Genomic DNA, 12,905 nt, shown 5'->3' with positions numbered 1-12,905 from the left:
GGGAATGAGCTTATTTAAGGGGTACTGATGATGCGACGCAGTTTGAGGCTAGACCTGAAGCCGCAGAACTGGCACGGCAGTGTATCAAATTCGCATAGCTAGAACAATTACTCTGGTTTGCTAAGCTACCTAATTAGTGAATTCCTTCAGATGCTTTCAGCTGATTCTCTTCGGCCCAGCGCGAGATCACGTCAAAGTCGCGGCACGTATGTTCATACCCCCAGCCCGAGCTTCCCTTATCGTTTGGAGGCGCTGGGAGCCATTCCAGAGTTGTATCTCCAAAACACATGATGGTCTGCCGGATGTAATCGAAGCAGTGCATCAGATGCGCCGGACTGACCTGGTCAACGTTCCCCTCTAGCGCACTGTAATAGCCCTCCCTAATCATGTACTGCGCTTATTGTCAGCGTTCACCGTACACCGTATAATGGGACTCGGGTGAGATTGTGTGACTGACAATGCAATGTAGTTGGTGGAACACGGATACCATCGCCTTTTGCTCGACAAGAGACTGGTTTAGGCCCGGCTGGTCTGGAAGGGCCGTGTCATTCTTAATGATGACGAATCCGCGACCGTCTGAACGATAGTGGCGAGTTAGCATTAGCAGGAACAGGGTGTTGGCCGTTGGGAGCCGTACTGGGCATCAGAGCGTTCCAGGCTGTTTCAGATTCATTGTTGAGAGGTCGCCCGTACAATGTCTGGAATTCGAATAGCGATTCACGCATCACTTCCATGGGAAATTTTATTAACAACAGAGGTTATTTCAAGATTGATCTTGTCATTTACTCACCCTGTGGAGGCAGCCAAGCTGGCCGTGGTGTAGGCCTCATCCCATGCCATTGTGATAAAAGGGCAATGAACACGGCCACATTGATCAAGGAGAGAACTCCGGCTACGCAGTAGTGTACCGAACCATGCCAAATTTTGGGGCGCCGAGTCTGTGATGTGTGCTTGGTCCCTAAAATGTGATTTACCAGGCTTTGCTTTTCCTCATTGTCCAGCGCCAATGTCTCCGTCGAAGAGCGGGAAGATATGTCGCGGTCCTCGGGGAGGGGGGAGTACTTCGATGATGTTGGGGGCATGTCGTTGAGTGCATGTGCTTAATGAGAGGTTTGGTGGATGCCACACTGCGAAGACGGGAGTAAACGGCATTACCACACCCCAAAAGAAGATAAAACAGGATGTTGTGAGGTACCGGTTATTCCAGGCTACACCGAAGCAAGCTTTTTGGCGCGGCGTCAATCACAACACCTCTCTCACCACCCCTTAACGGCAGCGCGCCAGCGCCTAAGGTCGCCTAATGGCGCCTACCATTACCTGATTTGCTTGGTGACGCAACGTTAAGCACGCAAACACACGCGCAGGAAACGAGTCGGCTTGTTAACGACGAGCGGTCTTTACTTGGTGCTCAATCCAGGGGTAGAATGTGCCCGCCGCGCCCCCTAAGCGCTCCGAGCTTTCTCCCATCCGCACGTGCCATGATCCAAGCTGCTTTCCACTGCGGCTCACATTTACGCCTGAGAATGCAATTGTGCATTCTGTTATGGCCTTGCATAATGAAGACTAGGTTTGCGTGTTGCGTGGTGTGGGCGTTTTGTGTTTTGACTGGTTGCCTATCGGTGGCCGCCGCAGGACGGACTGAGCCTTGCGCACAGGTCCAAGCGGCCTATTCAGTATTGAAAGGTCACCAAGGTGAGATATGGCCCAGTTTCCGGTTTCTTCATCCATATGTCTGATGATGTGACAATACCTTCAGGAGAAAATGCCAGGTCGAGCGGCATCCCGGGACAGGTCGCCTATGACTGTCTCCGCTCCATGCCGTTCCACTCAAAGCTGGCGGTGGAGTTCCTCGACGAATATGTCAAGTATTTGCAGTTTCATGCTACCATAGATGTTCTAAAGGGTAGTAATCTTTTCTTGCAACAAAAAGCGAGTGGGGTCATTGACGTTGCCAGAACCACCGAGTGGTTATATCTCGACCTCGGTCGACGTGCTCCGAGGCATGAAGCGAATCAGAGGCAAAGCGGTCAAGGGTTTTTACACCAGCCATTATGACTTTGACTATGATCTGCGGTATCTCATATCTCGAGCTAACGACGGCCACCTGGGCCTGGAGTTGTGTTCCTTATCCGTCATGCACTTCGAGCACGGCGTCCCTTTGGTGTCGTTATCTAGGGACGGGTTAGAACTGCCACAAATCTATGCTTACGGTAGGTAACCCACTCCAGCGTCGATTGAGTGAAATTAACCTAAACGCTGTGCAGCTGATGCTAAAGCTATGGTGTATGGCACCGATATGTCGCCCGTCATTTACATCAATGGACAAGATCCGACCTACTTTTTGCAGGCCAACATTGGCGCAACTGTTGGGTTGCAAGACCCTGATGCAAGGTACCTATAATGCTATACACGCCCCATTATAAGAATTTGGGTAGAGTGCTGACCTGAAGCTTCGGCCTGAAGGTACAACAGTCTTTTCCCTTCCCCTAACGCAGGGTTTGAAGGAAGATACGGCGGTGGATATTGGACCAACCATCTGGGGCTATGGCCTGGCCCTCGGCACACGCTTGAGTTTGCAAACGGCACTCAATTGGTGATTGAGACTACAGCTTCTCTGTCAATGGAAAATTTCGATGACGTTGTCGACGGCGAGTCGCTCTTCAGGGCGGCGTGCTTGCCTGAAAGGTCCAACGGCGAGGACGAGAGCAAGTCTCACGTCGTTCGAGACCATCCGTTTGAAAGCGACATCCCACCAACTGGACCACCGCGCTATCCATTACCACTCATCCAACATGAAGGTGATCTTGTGAGAGGGTACTATCTGGACGGCGATGAGCATCAAGATGTCGCCGTCCTACAGCTCCCCACCTTCAAATTAGACGACTGGGTCGCCAAGGGTCTGTCCGTTACAGCAAATACATTCCTAGACAGAGCTCATGCCGATGGGAAGACACGCTTGATCATCGACATGTCAGGCAACGGGGGAGGCAATGTCAACGTCGGTTTCAACTTTTTTCAAATCCTCTTCCCTCATGCAGGTCTCGAGACGCGAACACGTTTCCGTCGAACCAAGTTGATTCGCCTAATGGGCAAGGTGTTTTCTTCCATGCAGGGGAGGGCGAGGTACCAAGACAGGTTCCCTCTTGATCTTCCTCTTGCCGCCCATCTCGCCGTGTCACCAGATCAGCGACACGCCTTTGCGTCGTGGGAAGATCTATACGGCTCTACTGGTACGGTATCGGAAATGTATGCCACGTTCAACTTAACTTCTGCATCCACTGAAGACAATCCAATCGAAGGCTTTGGACCAGTTCCAAAGTCGCACACCTTTCAACTCTTTGGTGCTGACAGCATCGTCATTGTTAGTCATGTACGCCGTGTACAAGAGAAAGCGAAGCATCAGCTGACCATCACCAGATGACGGACGGACACTGCGCATCAACATGCGTGCTCCTAGCAAGTTTATTGGTCGGGCAAGGTGTTCGCAGCATTGTCTTTGGAGGAAGACCACGACACGCCCCCATGCAGCTCCTTGGGGGTGTCAAGGGAGGCCAGTACTGGTCTCTGAGGACAGCCAGCCGGTACATCCAGGAGGCGTATGACATAGCACTTCACGCCCCTGATGCCGATCCAATTCTCAGCACAACGGAGATGGCGCGGTTCCGAGAGATTGCTCCTCTCCCTCTGGAAGAGTTCCCACTCAGATTTGACAAGTATGGCAGTAGCGGGGTCAATTTCAGGAACGCGTATGGCGAGAGCGATGGGGAGACGCCACTGCAGTTTGTCTACGAGGCGGCGGATTGTCGATTGTTCTTCACCGCGGAAAATGTGCTGCGGCCAGAGACGACGTGGCGATCAGCAGCTAGGGCAATGTTTGGGAATGGGTCCTGCGTGTCCGGCTCCCCAAGAGGTTCATGAAGGATGGAATACAGTAATGTACCTTTACCCATTCTGGCTCCAGCCACGAGTGTCCCAACCTCTCCCAGAGGTTTATCCCTTGAGCAACCTTGAGTGACATGAAGCATCGTCATAGTATGTGGACAACCTCTCTCCTGGTCATGGACCGTGTTGCCTGGTCTGCTCTCTGCTGGCTTCTTCCACTGGACAACACTTCCACTGATGACTGGACAACACAAACTGCGATTAAAAACGTCGCGGGGGATCATTATGCCGATACAGATTAGAATACACTATAAACTTGCCGTTACATGTCTCAAAACGGCTCCCACGATCTCTCCGAAAGCGCAAGAAGAACGTGGTATTAAGAGTGTAACTACTTCGACATTGGTTTTGCGGGAAAGCCGGAGGGCGCCCAAGTTACCCAGATTCTGAAAACCAGTGCCCTATCATGACTGCCTCGACGTCAGTCTCTTCACGGGTGCTTTGAGTCGACCAACCGATTCCCGTCAGCCCACGATCGAATAGCATCAAAGTCCTTGCACACATGCACCGCCCCCGTGCCATCAGTGCCCAGCGCATCTGTGTTGGGGTCCTGCCCCTCCAGAGCCGTGTCTCCGCAGCAGAGGAGAGACTGGCGCAAATATCTGAAGCAATGGTCGACGTGGTTATGGCGATGAGTACTTCCTTGGTTTCCATCTTGGTGAGAATTGTTGCCATGATCGTGATTGTGATCATGCTTCCCGGATTCCCGGCGACGGTGCCCCGCGGTAATGCTCATCTCGGTATACATGTCCATAATTGTATACTAGACATGAGTCAATGTGAGAAGATGAAAGCCATTTTGACCACGCGAAGGACGTGACTTGGTCACGTACCAGGCAATGTAATTGATGGAAGACAGCCATTGAGTACGCGTTCTGCCCTCGGAAGAGGATGGGGTCGGGCAAATTGTAGCTGTTGGTGTTGTTCACGGCGATAAATCCATTTCCTCCTGCAGAAGGGGTGGTCAGAAGCTATCACAAAAGCAAGAAGGGAAGGCCGTACGAGGAACATATGATAACCAATTATCCCGGGTCGCGTTCCTCGACTTTTCAGTCTTGTGATCCCAGGTGGCTGTTGAGTCTTTCCGGAAAAGGACCTGGCGAACGGGGACTGGTAACATCCGTAAGCATCACGGGTTACAAACAGGCATATGTTGTTGCTGAACCTACAATCCGGCACCAGCTTATTCAGTTCGCCCAGCAACTGTGGTGGTTCGTCACGGGAAGAAAAATGGACGAAAATGGTTTCAAAAACGATCAGCTCGATGGTTGCAACGGCGATGGCTATCACCATAAGGACGATTCGCAAGAAGCTCCAGTTGCATGTTCGGTTTGTTCTCTTCTTCAAACGAGGGTCGTGCTCGATGAGCGACTCGGAAGATTCCTCGAAGGACTCATCCTTGGAGAACTTGAAAGGGTAGGGCATTTCAGGCGTGGATTAGGGATCGTTCATACGAATCAGGCGGGCTCAAGCCGGGAGTTGACTCAGTAAGTATGTACAGTACTGGAATCTCAAGGGAGGGCCTGAATCATCTAATGGGATTGACGAGACATGGGCAGAATGTAGCCGGCCAGATGGGGTGACAAGCTTAGGCGCGTCTTTGGCGCAAGAGGCTTGTTGCGCTCCGGCGCCAACCAACCACCAACCACACAACAAGGTCTTTGGCGCATTCCCCGCATGTGGAGGCGAGTCGCAATGGCGAATTATTGTTTGGGGCGCTTCGCTTCACCGGCTGGCTCCGAGCCCCCGGCAAATGCACTCAGCAGCAGACTGGACGCCAGGGCGTTCGTGCTCTCGCCCACAGTTCGCCGCAACATGCCTAAGCCATCCTTGCAGGTGTGTTACCCGTATGATTTGCAATCGCCTTTCTGGGAGAGCTGTGTCCGTTCCTAGGGCACTGGACCTGGCTTGATGATGATATTGATTCTGAAAAGCCTCTGGGCGTCATGGATCAAAGGGCGCCGCCCAGGTTACAATCCCGTCGCGGAGCCGGCGCCAGAGGAGCAAGGTAGCAACGAGAAGCAGTGAGTCCTGCTTTTGGGTATCAGTCACTTATGATCCTAATCCAGGGGCAGCTCAAAACGTCAACAAGCCGGGACATTTGTTCTCTTATTTGTAGCCGTGCTTTGCATTCTACTCTTTGCCACCGAATCCATCCTCAGACTGAATCCGTCGCCTGTCCCGAGATGTACAAAACCCCATGTACGCCGGGAATGGCGTGCCTTGACCACCGAAGAGAAAAAGGAGTTCATTAGGGCGGTCAATGTGCTCGCCGAGATCCCTTCGCGGTGGACTGGGAATGGCACCATATACGACGATTTTGCCATTCTGCACGGCTCAGTTGGATCACTGTGTACGAGAAATAACCGTGTCAGGCTGGGAATCCCTGTGCTAATGGAGACCGGAGTATAGCTCACCGTTCAGCGTCGTTCCTCCCGTGGCATCGATACACACTAATCTTGTACGAGAATGCTCTGCGCGAGTACGCTGGGTTTACGGGCCGCATCCCGTACGTTTCCCTCAATCTGCCGCGCTCGATTGGGAACTAACACGGCACAGGTACTGGGACTGGTCCTTGGACTGGATGAATATGGCAAACTCATCAATATGGGATAGCGTGGAAGGATTCGGAGGGGATGGGCATCCGGCAGGTCCGGAGACTGTGGGAGAAGGACGCTGCGTCACCGAGGGGCCTTTCGCCCACCTTCGCCCGATCATATACAACCACACATTCGCCACACACTGCCTGTCTCGTGGTTTCCATGATGGGAACACAAAGGGTCGCCTGTCTGGGGAAGCCTACAAACCCGAAAAGATCGGTGAAATCCTGCGCAAGTCCACATATAAAGAGTTCTCGAGGGAGCTGGAGATCTACCTGCATGGGGCTTTGCATCAGGGTGTGAATGGGGACTTTAAGGCGATGACGGCGGCAAATGGTAAATCTCTATCCAAAAACGCTTTCTTCCGGGCTTAGAGACTGACAGGCTATGGTGCCATACGCAGATCCCCTCTTCTTCCTTCACCACGCACAGTTGGATCGCACGTGGTGGCGGTGGCAGCAAGAAGACCCGCGACGCCGAATGGCCGAATATGAAGGGAAGCACATGTTCAACTCGACAACGAGCAACGCGACGGTCAATGATATGCTGTTGTTTGGCGGGTTCGCGAAAGACATTCCTGTTCAAGACGTAATGAACACAGAGGGAGGGTTGCTTTGCTATAGATATTAAGTTCAAATATAAGAATTCAATGCATGTCTATACAAATGCTGCTGCTGTCTATCAATGAAGGTAGTACTATCTAGGTATCAACAAATGTAGTTCCATCAATCAATGAATACTCCTCGCCCCAGCCACCGCCAGCGTAGCCGTAGCAGCCAAGACGGTCGTGGCCAAGAAAGGCATCCCGACCCAACCCCCTCCCAGCTGCAACCCCCACTGCAACGCGACCGCCAGAATCGGCCCTCCCACAATGAAGCCCAGGTATGTGACGATGGTCACGCTGGGGTAGAGCAGGGCCAGATACCGCGGATCGACCATGGCGGTGATGAAGCTGCGGGCGGTGACGGTGAAGGCGGAGCCGACAGCGATGAAGACCTGCCCGGCGATGAGGAGCCAGGGGTCTGGAGAGGCGTAGATCAAGAAGGAGCCGACGGCGATGCAGGTGCCGCTCATGACGGTGATGTACTTGTCGGACTGGGGGCCGGGCAAGCCGCGTTTGGTGACGAAGAGGTGGGTGAGGCGGGGGATGATGGCGAAGAGCACGACTAGGTTGATGCCGGCGCGGAGAGGGAGGAGGTAGGAGGCCTGGGCGTAGTCCCAATTGAACTTGTAGGAGCAGTACTGGATGAGGACGCTCGAGAACTGTCGGCTTATCTGGCAGAGGAAGAAGGCGGCGAGGACGAGGAGCACATTCCGGTTTAGCCAAGGCGTCACGCTTGCAATCAGCTGGGTTGCACTTTGGCTCCATTGATCCCTCAACTTGAAGTGCTTTTTCGCTAACGGGGAGGGCAGATCCTGTGAATCGTCATCGCTATCGAGACGTTGGGTATGTCGTTTATGGACATCCGAGTCCACGAACTTGCCATACTTCATGACGACAAGGAAGGCAACGATCGTGGTGGTTGCGGAGAAGCCCACGGCACCCAGGATCGGAATCCATGGATCGACGTTGGTGAGGGCGGCGCCTGAAGGGATGGAAATTAGCTCGGAGAGGAGTACGGCGGCGTGAATCTGGGAGAATGCGGTTGTCCTGGGCCCGTCAAGTTGCTGTGATTAGCTGTGGCCTTGTATCTTATGGAATCGGATGCTGCTGAATCAGCGCCAAAGAGTAGGTAGGTGGCGTACCGTTGTTCAACAGAGCAGACATGGCCAATGATGGTGTAGCACATCGTCAAAACCGTTGCCCCTCCTCCCCCAATCAACTGGAACATGCCCGACAGCCACACCATGCGAAGCGGCAACAGTTGTGGGAGGTAGCCTGACAAATATGTGAGAATTCTTCGAGGGTACCACTGGTTGCGCAGTGCTGCTCAAGCATGCCAGAGATGGAGGACGCGAGACATACAAACAGTCGCAAGCCAAGTCTCACTGAAGACACATCCGAGCAGTGCCAGCATCAAGACCTTGCCGCGTCCGATGCGGTTCGCGAGGGCACCATAAGGGACCGATACAATGAGGCCTAGATGATTTTCGTCCCAGGTGCGGGAAGTTGATGAGCGGGTGGATATGCGTGGGGGAAGCTACGGGTAAGGCAGGGACATGGTGTAGTACAATTCCGCACGCACCGGGAATTGTATCAAATGTTTCCTTCCAGCCGTTGATGATGGCCAGCTCACTCTGCACGGGCTCAATCTTGCAGTCAATGGGGCCACCCCCGCCGCCATCCTGTAACGAGGCGTAGTGGTTGCGGCAGATAATGCCCTCGAATACGACCATCCGGGGCGCCGTGGGAACGGAGGCGACGACATCAAGGATCAAGATAAGCGCACTGGCAGCGATGGTGATGGCAAGCACGCTCGGTGCCCCGGGCAGGGCGCGACGATGCAAGTCGTCATCTTCATCCTCGGCCGAGTACCTCGCCGGTGACGACCGCTCGGATGACCGTAAGAGAGACACTCGCTCCGGATCTTGTGATTCCAGTTCGCCGTGAGTTGGATCCCCGCCGTTTGCAGAGCGCCTATTTGAATGAAAGCTCGGGTATTCCCCCTGTGGGGATCCGGTGGCATCCGGTGGTCCCTGTCGTTCGTCTTTCCCGCTGTAGCTGCGGGTCCCGGAGCTGTGGTCAGACGGAGAAGGGGAACTACCGCGGGCCATAACTAGAATCTAGGAGATAATAGGAGAGGGAGTGTTGAGCGCTGCCGCTCTGGATGTTGCGAAGAGACCATGTATTAGGGTTAGGCAGCGAGTGGCCCGGGTATTACTTGAAGTAGGGAGAAGGGGAAACCCCCGAACCCGACAGTCACACACAACGTGTCAGCCACGCTGCCACTTGCATGTGCTCAACGGTGACACCTCTGCAGCGGGGTGGCTGACACACGTGTCCAACGGTTAACTACCACCTGAACACCTTGCAGGGTTCTGAAACGCGGCAACGGCGGTATTGTGGCAGAGTACTTCATCCGACACATATGTTTAATTGGACTGTGGTCATTGGATATTGAGAAAGTGGTTTAACCCATATTCAGCAAAACGAGCAGGCTTGCTCAGCACAAGCTCCTCGGGATGGTAACCCCAAGACCACATCAGATGGTGCGGGGGCCTTGCCTGCATGTTTCAAGGCTGAGATATAGGCGATAACTACCTCTACTCAGTAGGCGACAAAACATTAAGGTTAATTAAAGAATGTACAGGTATATGCATGTAGAGTAAGAAAATGGATGACAAGAGTCGGAAGACGGCCTCGTCTGAAGTTCGTCTGACGAGCAACGTCAAGTGGATGAGATAGTGTAGTTGCATTCCCCACACATTGTCGTTAGGCAGTAATCTGCAGTTTAAATGGCAATTTTTGCAAGGTCCAAGTTCGATTTACTCCTGCGCTGTTGATCGACTTCAATTAAATTGAGGTGAAAAGGGGAGGCGCGAGCCAGGGTTGGGGTTATATTTGGGAAATCGCTGTTTCTTGGCTCCGCATTCCCCCCCAGCGACTTCCCGAGATCAAGGCACACAAGCGGCACAGGAAAGCAGTGTGACAACTTGAATCAAAATGGCGTCCCCGGATCCGACAATGGCTGAAACCATTAGAAAACAGACAATGAGCTGTACAAACTCGGGAAGCTCGCAGAAGGTGGGTGCTCTGGTCCCTGAGGTCTTTCATCTCCAAACGACCAAACCAAATATCTGTTCGAAAACCTCGAATTTTCACCGTTGATTGACCGAATACAAACTTACCTTAAATCTTTACTTCTACCGATAGCCGGGGGCGAATATGAGAAGGCGGCCGCACTCGTACCCAACGACCCATCGCCACTCTCCAACCTTTCTAGCGTCAAATTTGAGCTGGGAGACTATTCTTCGGCCATCGAGTACATCCTCAAGTCTCTTCAGTTCACGCAGGATGATTCAGACGCGGCGGCCAAAAAGAAGAAGACCCTCCATGAACGCCTCGCAAAATGCTACATACACGGGAGACGATTTGAGGAGGCCTGAAGCATTTCCGAGAAAACCGGGGATGGTGCTGCCGCCGACCATGTCCTCGGTAGCCTGGAAGCCCTCACCGCCTGGGCGGCCGCAGGAAGTGCGGTGGATGTACCAACGCATCGGAAGTTGATGTTTGATCGCCTCCCTCGATTAATGACCGGTCTACAGAATACGCCCGAGTACTATGCCATCGGCCACGACACGGCAGAATCTCTCTTCGACGAGCGCCTGCTAAAGTCCTCTTCGTCTCAGGACTCGGTAGCGCTGATGTGGTATGGTAGCGGCGACGCACGTCATGTCTTCAGCACCCTCGTCATGGTGGGCCTCCAGGAGATGTCACAGAGGAAGCGAATCTGTAAAGACCTTCAAGTCACGCTCGTGGACATCAATGCGGCCGCCATCGCCCGAACCCTCATTTTTCTCGACATGTTGGTTCTTTATTCGTTCCTAAGAATCAAAAAGACCCCGGGGATTGAGGACGCACCCACTATCATGGCATATCTGTATGCTACACAGGTTGTTCCGGCAGCCGTTAACGAAAAGCTTCAAACGCACATTGAAGCCGTCCTGCTAGGCCTTGAAACCGAACAGGAGCCTCTACATGGCTGGCTTTATCTCCCACTCACAGCCCGCAAAGCGGTCGCGTGGGTTCTTCGCCGATGGCAGAATCCTCCCCAAAAGTCTTGTTACAGTCCAGGTACCATTAGACGCACCATCTTGGCGAGGGTCAACGACGAGAGGGCCAAGAGGTCGGCAATGTACGGCCACGACGGCCGTACGAAGGCGGAGCCGGGTTTCAAGCTCGACCATAAGAGTTTCGATGACCTCGGCGTGGTCCTTCCGTCCAAAGGCTTTGCCGAGAGACGAGATGAGCCGCTTGTGGCCTTGATGAAGCGGTACAGACAGGGATCGGAAGCTGCCAAAGAAAAGCTTGCGGCCCACATCGATGAAAACTGGGTTGCCAACTTAACCCTCATCGACTTCGACTATTCCGAAGTCCGCAACGGTGCCGACGACCCGCTATACCCCATGGTCAATGACGAGGACGAGGTGCCGGCGATTGAGGGTGATCCCACCGAGATTGCCAATATGTTTCCAGGAATCTACAGCAACAAAGGGGTGCTTGAGAACGTCGGAGAGTTCTTCACCACCACGGCGCTGATGCTGACCAGACTTGTGGGAGAGAACCGGTTTATGATCGAAGCTATGGTGGGAGAGATGACTGACGTTATGGAGCGCCTTCGCTGGGACTGTCTCGAGAGCCGGTCCCCTTCGCCGGATGCCAAAATCAATCCAGCCAAATTCCCCCGCCAGTATGACCGAATCCACATGAGCAATATTCCGTACGTTTTCGTCGCCTACCACAAAGTCTGACTTGCAGAGCTTTTCTAATGAACCCAAAAGTGATTACATCGGCGGGTTGTTCCCTCTCGCTCTTTACGCGCGCCCGCTGCTCCGTGAAGGCGGCGAGTCCAATCTCAGGTTCACCGTCCTCCTGAACCCACCCGAGTTCAATTCCCACCAGCACTTCCAAGCCGAGTACTTGGTATTGCACGACGACAAGCGCATCAAGGACCACTTCGCAATGGCTCGGATACCCGGGTACATAAAGGTTGAAAAGGTTCCCGGCCCCATGGATAAATCGGACATGCTACAAGTCATGCGCATGAGCGGCTACCCCCACCTCAACTCCCTCGACTTCGTCACCGAGGGCTACATCGTCTGGGGCGGGTGCCGCCCGAAGCGCCTCACCCGCGGCAAAGACCTCCTCCCGCGCCCGGCCCTCGAGAAATGGCTGCACGCCTTTTTCCTCAAGACCTGCCTGCCCTTCCCCCGCAACACCACCACCATGAGCCCGGTCTATACCCCGCTCAACCTGACCGCCCTCCTCCGCCTCGCCACCCACCTCGCCCACGCCGGCTACCCGGCCCACTGGCTCTCCAACATCCTCGCTGACCTCTGCAGCGGGGTCATTAACACCACCGCCCGCGCCCCGTCCGCTCTCATCACCACGCCGGAGCACCTCGATGCCAACCCCCCGCCGCGGACCATCTACACCGCCCCTTGGGTAGCGGAGCTCTCTACCCTGCTGAGCATCTGGTCCCCGCTGCTGCCGTTTGGCCTTACCGCCTCGCGCGGGCAGCTGGTCGCCCCCGCTGATATAGCCGAGTTTGCGGTGTCGTTTCCGCGGCTGGGGGATAAGTCGCAGCTGCGGCTGCCGCACTTTGTGCTTGTGTTTTGGAATATGAGGGCACCGATTCCCAAGGGGAATAAACTGCACGCGATTGTGAAGGGGGATGGCGCGGGGAGTGAGAAGGTGAAGAA

At 54.0% G+C, this 12,905-nt stretch overlaps 6 protein-coding genes across 6 annotated transcripts; 3 read left to right on the top strand and 3 right to left on the bottom strand.

Moving 5' to 3' along the window:
* Window positions 1–12: 12 nt before the first annotated feature.
* Window positions 13–1,259, bottom strand: F5144DRAFT_584839 (uncharacterized protein). The gene is made up of 4 exons (XM_066789648.1): window positions 791–1,259; window positions 638–727; window positions 458–576; window positions 13–391 (listed from the first exon to the last, which is right to left on the bottom strand). The coding sequence occupies exons 1-4, from the start codon at window positions 1,080–1,082 to the stop codon at window positions 134–136; spliced, it is 759 nt and encodes a 252-aa protein (XP_066640663.1). The 5' UTR covers window positions 1,083–1,259; the 3' UTR covers window positions 13–133.
* Window positions 1,260–1,347: 88 nt separating this feature from the next.
* F5144DRAFT_584828 (peptidase S41 family protein) lies at window positions 1,348–4,110 on the top strand. The gene is made up of 6 exons (XM_066789647.1): window positions 1,348–1,692; window positions 1,757–1,903; window positions 1,956–2,210; window positions 2,265–2,391; window positions 2,464–3,361; window positions 3,418–4,110. Exons 1-6 carry the CDS (start codon window positions 1,425–1,427, stop codon window positions 3,916–3,918), a joined length of 2,196 nt encoding a protein of 731 aa, XP_066640662.1. The 5' UTR covers window positions 1,348–1,424; the 3' UTR covers window positions 3,919–4,110.
* F5144DRAFT_584826 (uncharacterized protein) lies at window positions 4,111–5,472 on the bottom strand. Its single transcript, XM_066789646.1, has 4 exons — window positions 5,112–5,472; window positions 4,945–5,052; window positions 4,776–4,891; window positions 4,111–4,705 (listed from the first exon to the last, which is right to left on the bottom strand). Exons 1-4 carry the CDS (start codon window positions 5,365–5,367, stop codon window positions 4,373–4,375), a joined length of 813 nt encoding a protein of 270 aa, XP_066640661.1. The 5' UTR covers window positions 5,368–5,472; the 3' UTR covers window positions 4,111–4,372.
* A 150-nt stretch (window positions 5,473–5,622) lies between these two features.
* Window positions 5,623–7,193, top strand: F5144DRAFT_584823 (putative tyrosinase). Its single transcript, XM_066789645.1, has 5 exons — window positions 5,623–5,966; window positions 6,018–6,295; window positions 6,355–6,451; window positions 6,502–6,878; window positions 6,946–7,193. Exons 1-5 carry the CDS (start codon window positions 5,854–5,856, stop codon window positions 7,170–7,172), a joined length of 1,092 nt encoding a protein of 363 aa, XP_066640660.1. The 5' UTR covers window positions 5,623–5,853; the 3' UTR covers window positions 7,173–7,193.
* F5144DRAFT_584811 (MFS multidrug transporter) lies at window positions 7,194–9,441 on the bottom strand. Its single transcript, XM_066789644.1, has 4 exons — window positions 8,729–9,441; window positions 8,509–8,622; window positions 8,289–8,421; window positions 7,194–8,193 (listed from the first exon to the last, which is right to left on the bottom strand). The coding sequence occupies exons 1-4, from the start codon at window positions 9,255–9,257 to the stop codon at window positions 7,272–7,274; spliced, it is 1,698 nt and encodes a 565-aa protein (XP_066640659.1). The 5' UTR covers window positions 9,258–9,441; the 3' UTR covers window positions 7,194–7,271.
* Window positions 9,442–10,146: 705 nt separating this feature from the next.
* On the top strand, window positions 10,147–12,740 carry F5144DRAFT_623763 (uncharacterized protein; the record flags this gene model as incomplete). The annotated part of the gene is made up of 5 exons (XM_066792167.1): window positions 10,147–10,201; window positions 10,357–10,486; window positions 10,592–11,923; window positions 11,985–12,575; window positions 12,653–12,740. 5 exons carry the CDS (start codon window positions 10,147–10,149, stop codon window positions 12,738–12,740), a joined length of 2,196 nt encoding a protein of 731 aa, XP_066640658.1.
* Window positions 12,741–12,905: the final 165 nt, after the last annotated feature.

Source organism: Chaetomium tenue, assembly GCF_020726465.1.
Source record: "Chaetomium tenue strain MPI-SDFR-AT-0079 chromosome Unknown F5144scaffold_6, whole genome shotgun sequence".
Taxonomy (NCBI): Eukaryota; Fungi; Ascomycota; class Sordariomycetes; order Sordariales; family Chaetomiaceae; genus Chaetomium; species Chaetomium tenue.
Note: the sequence above shows the minus strand (reverse complement) of the source record. Positions and strands in the feature narration are given on the sequence as shown.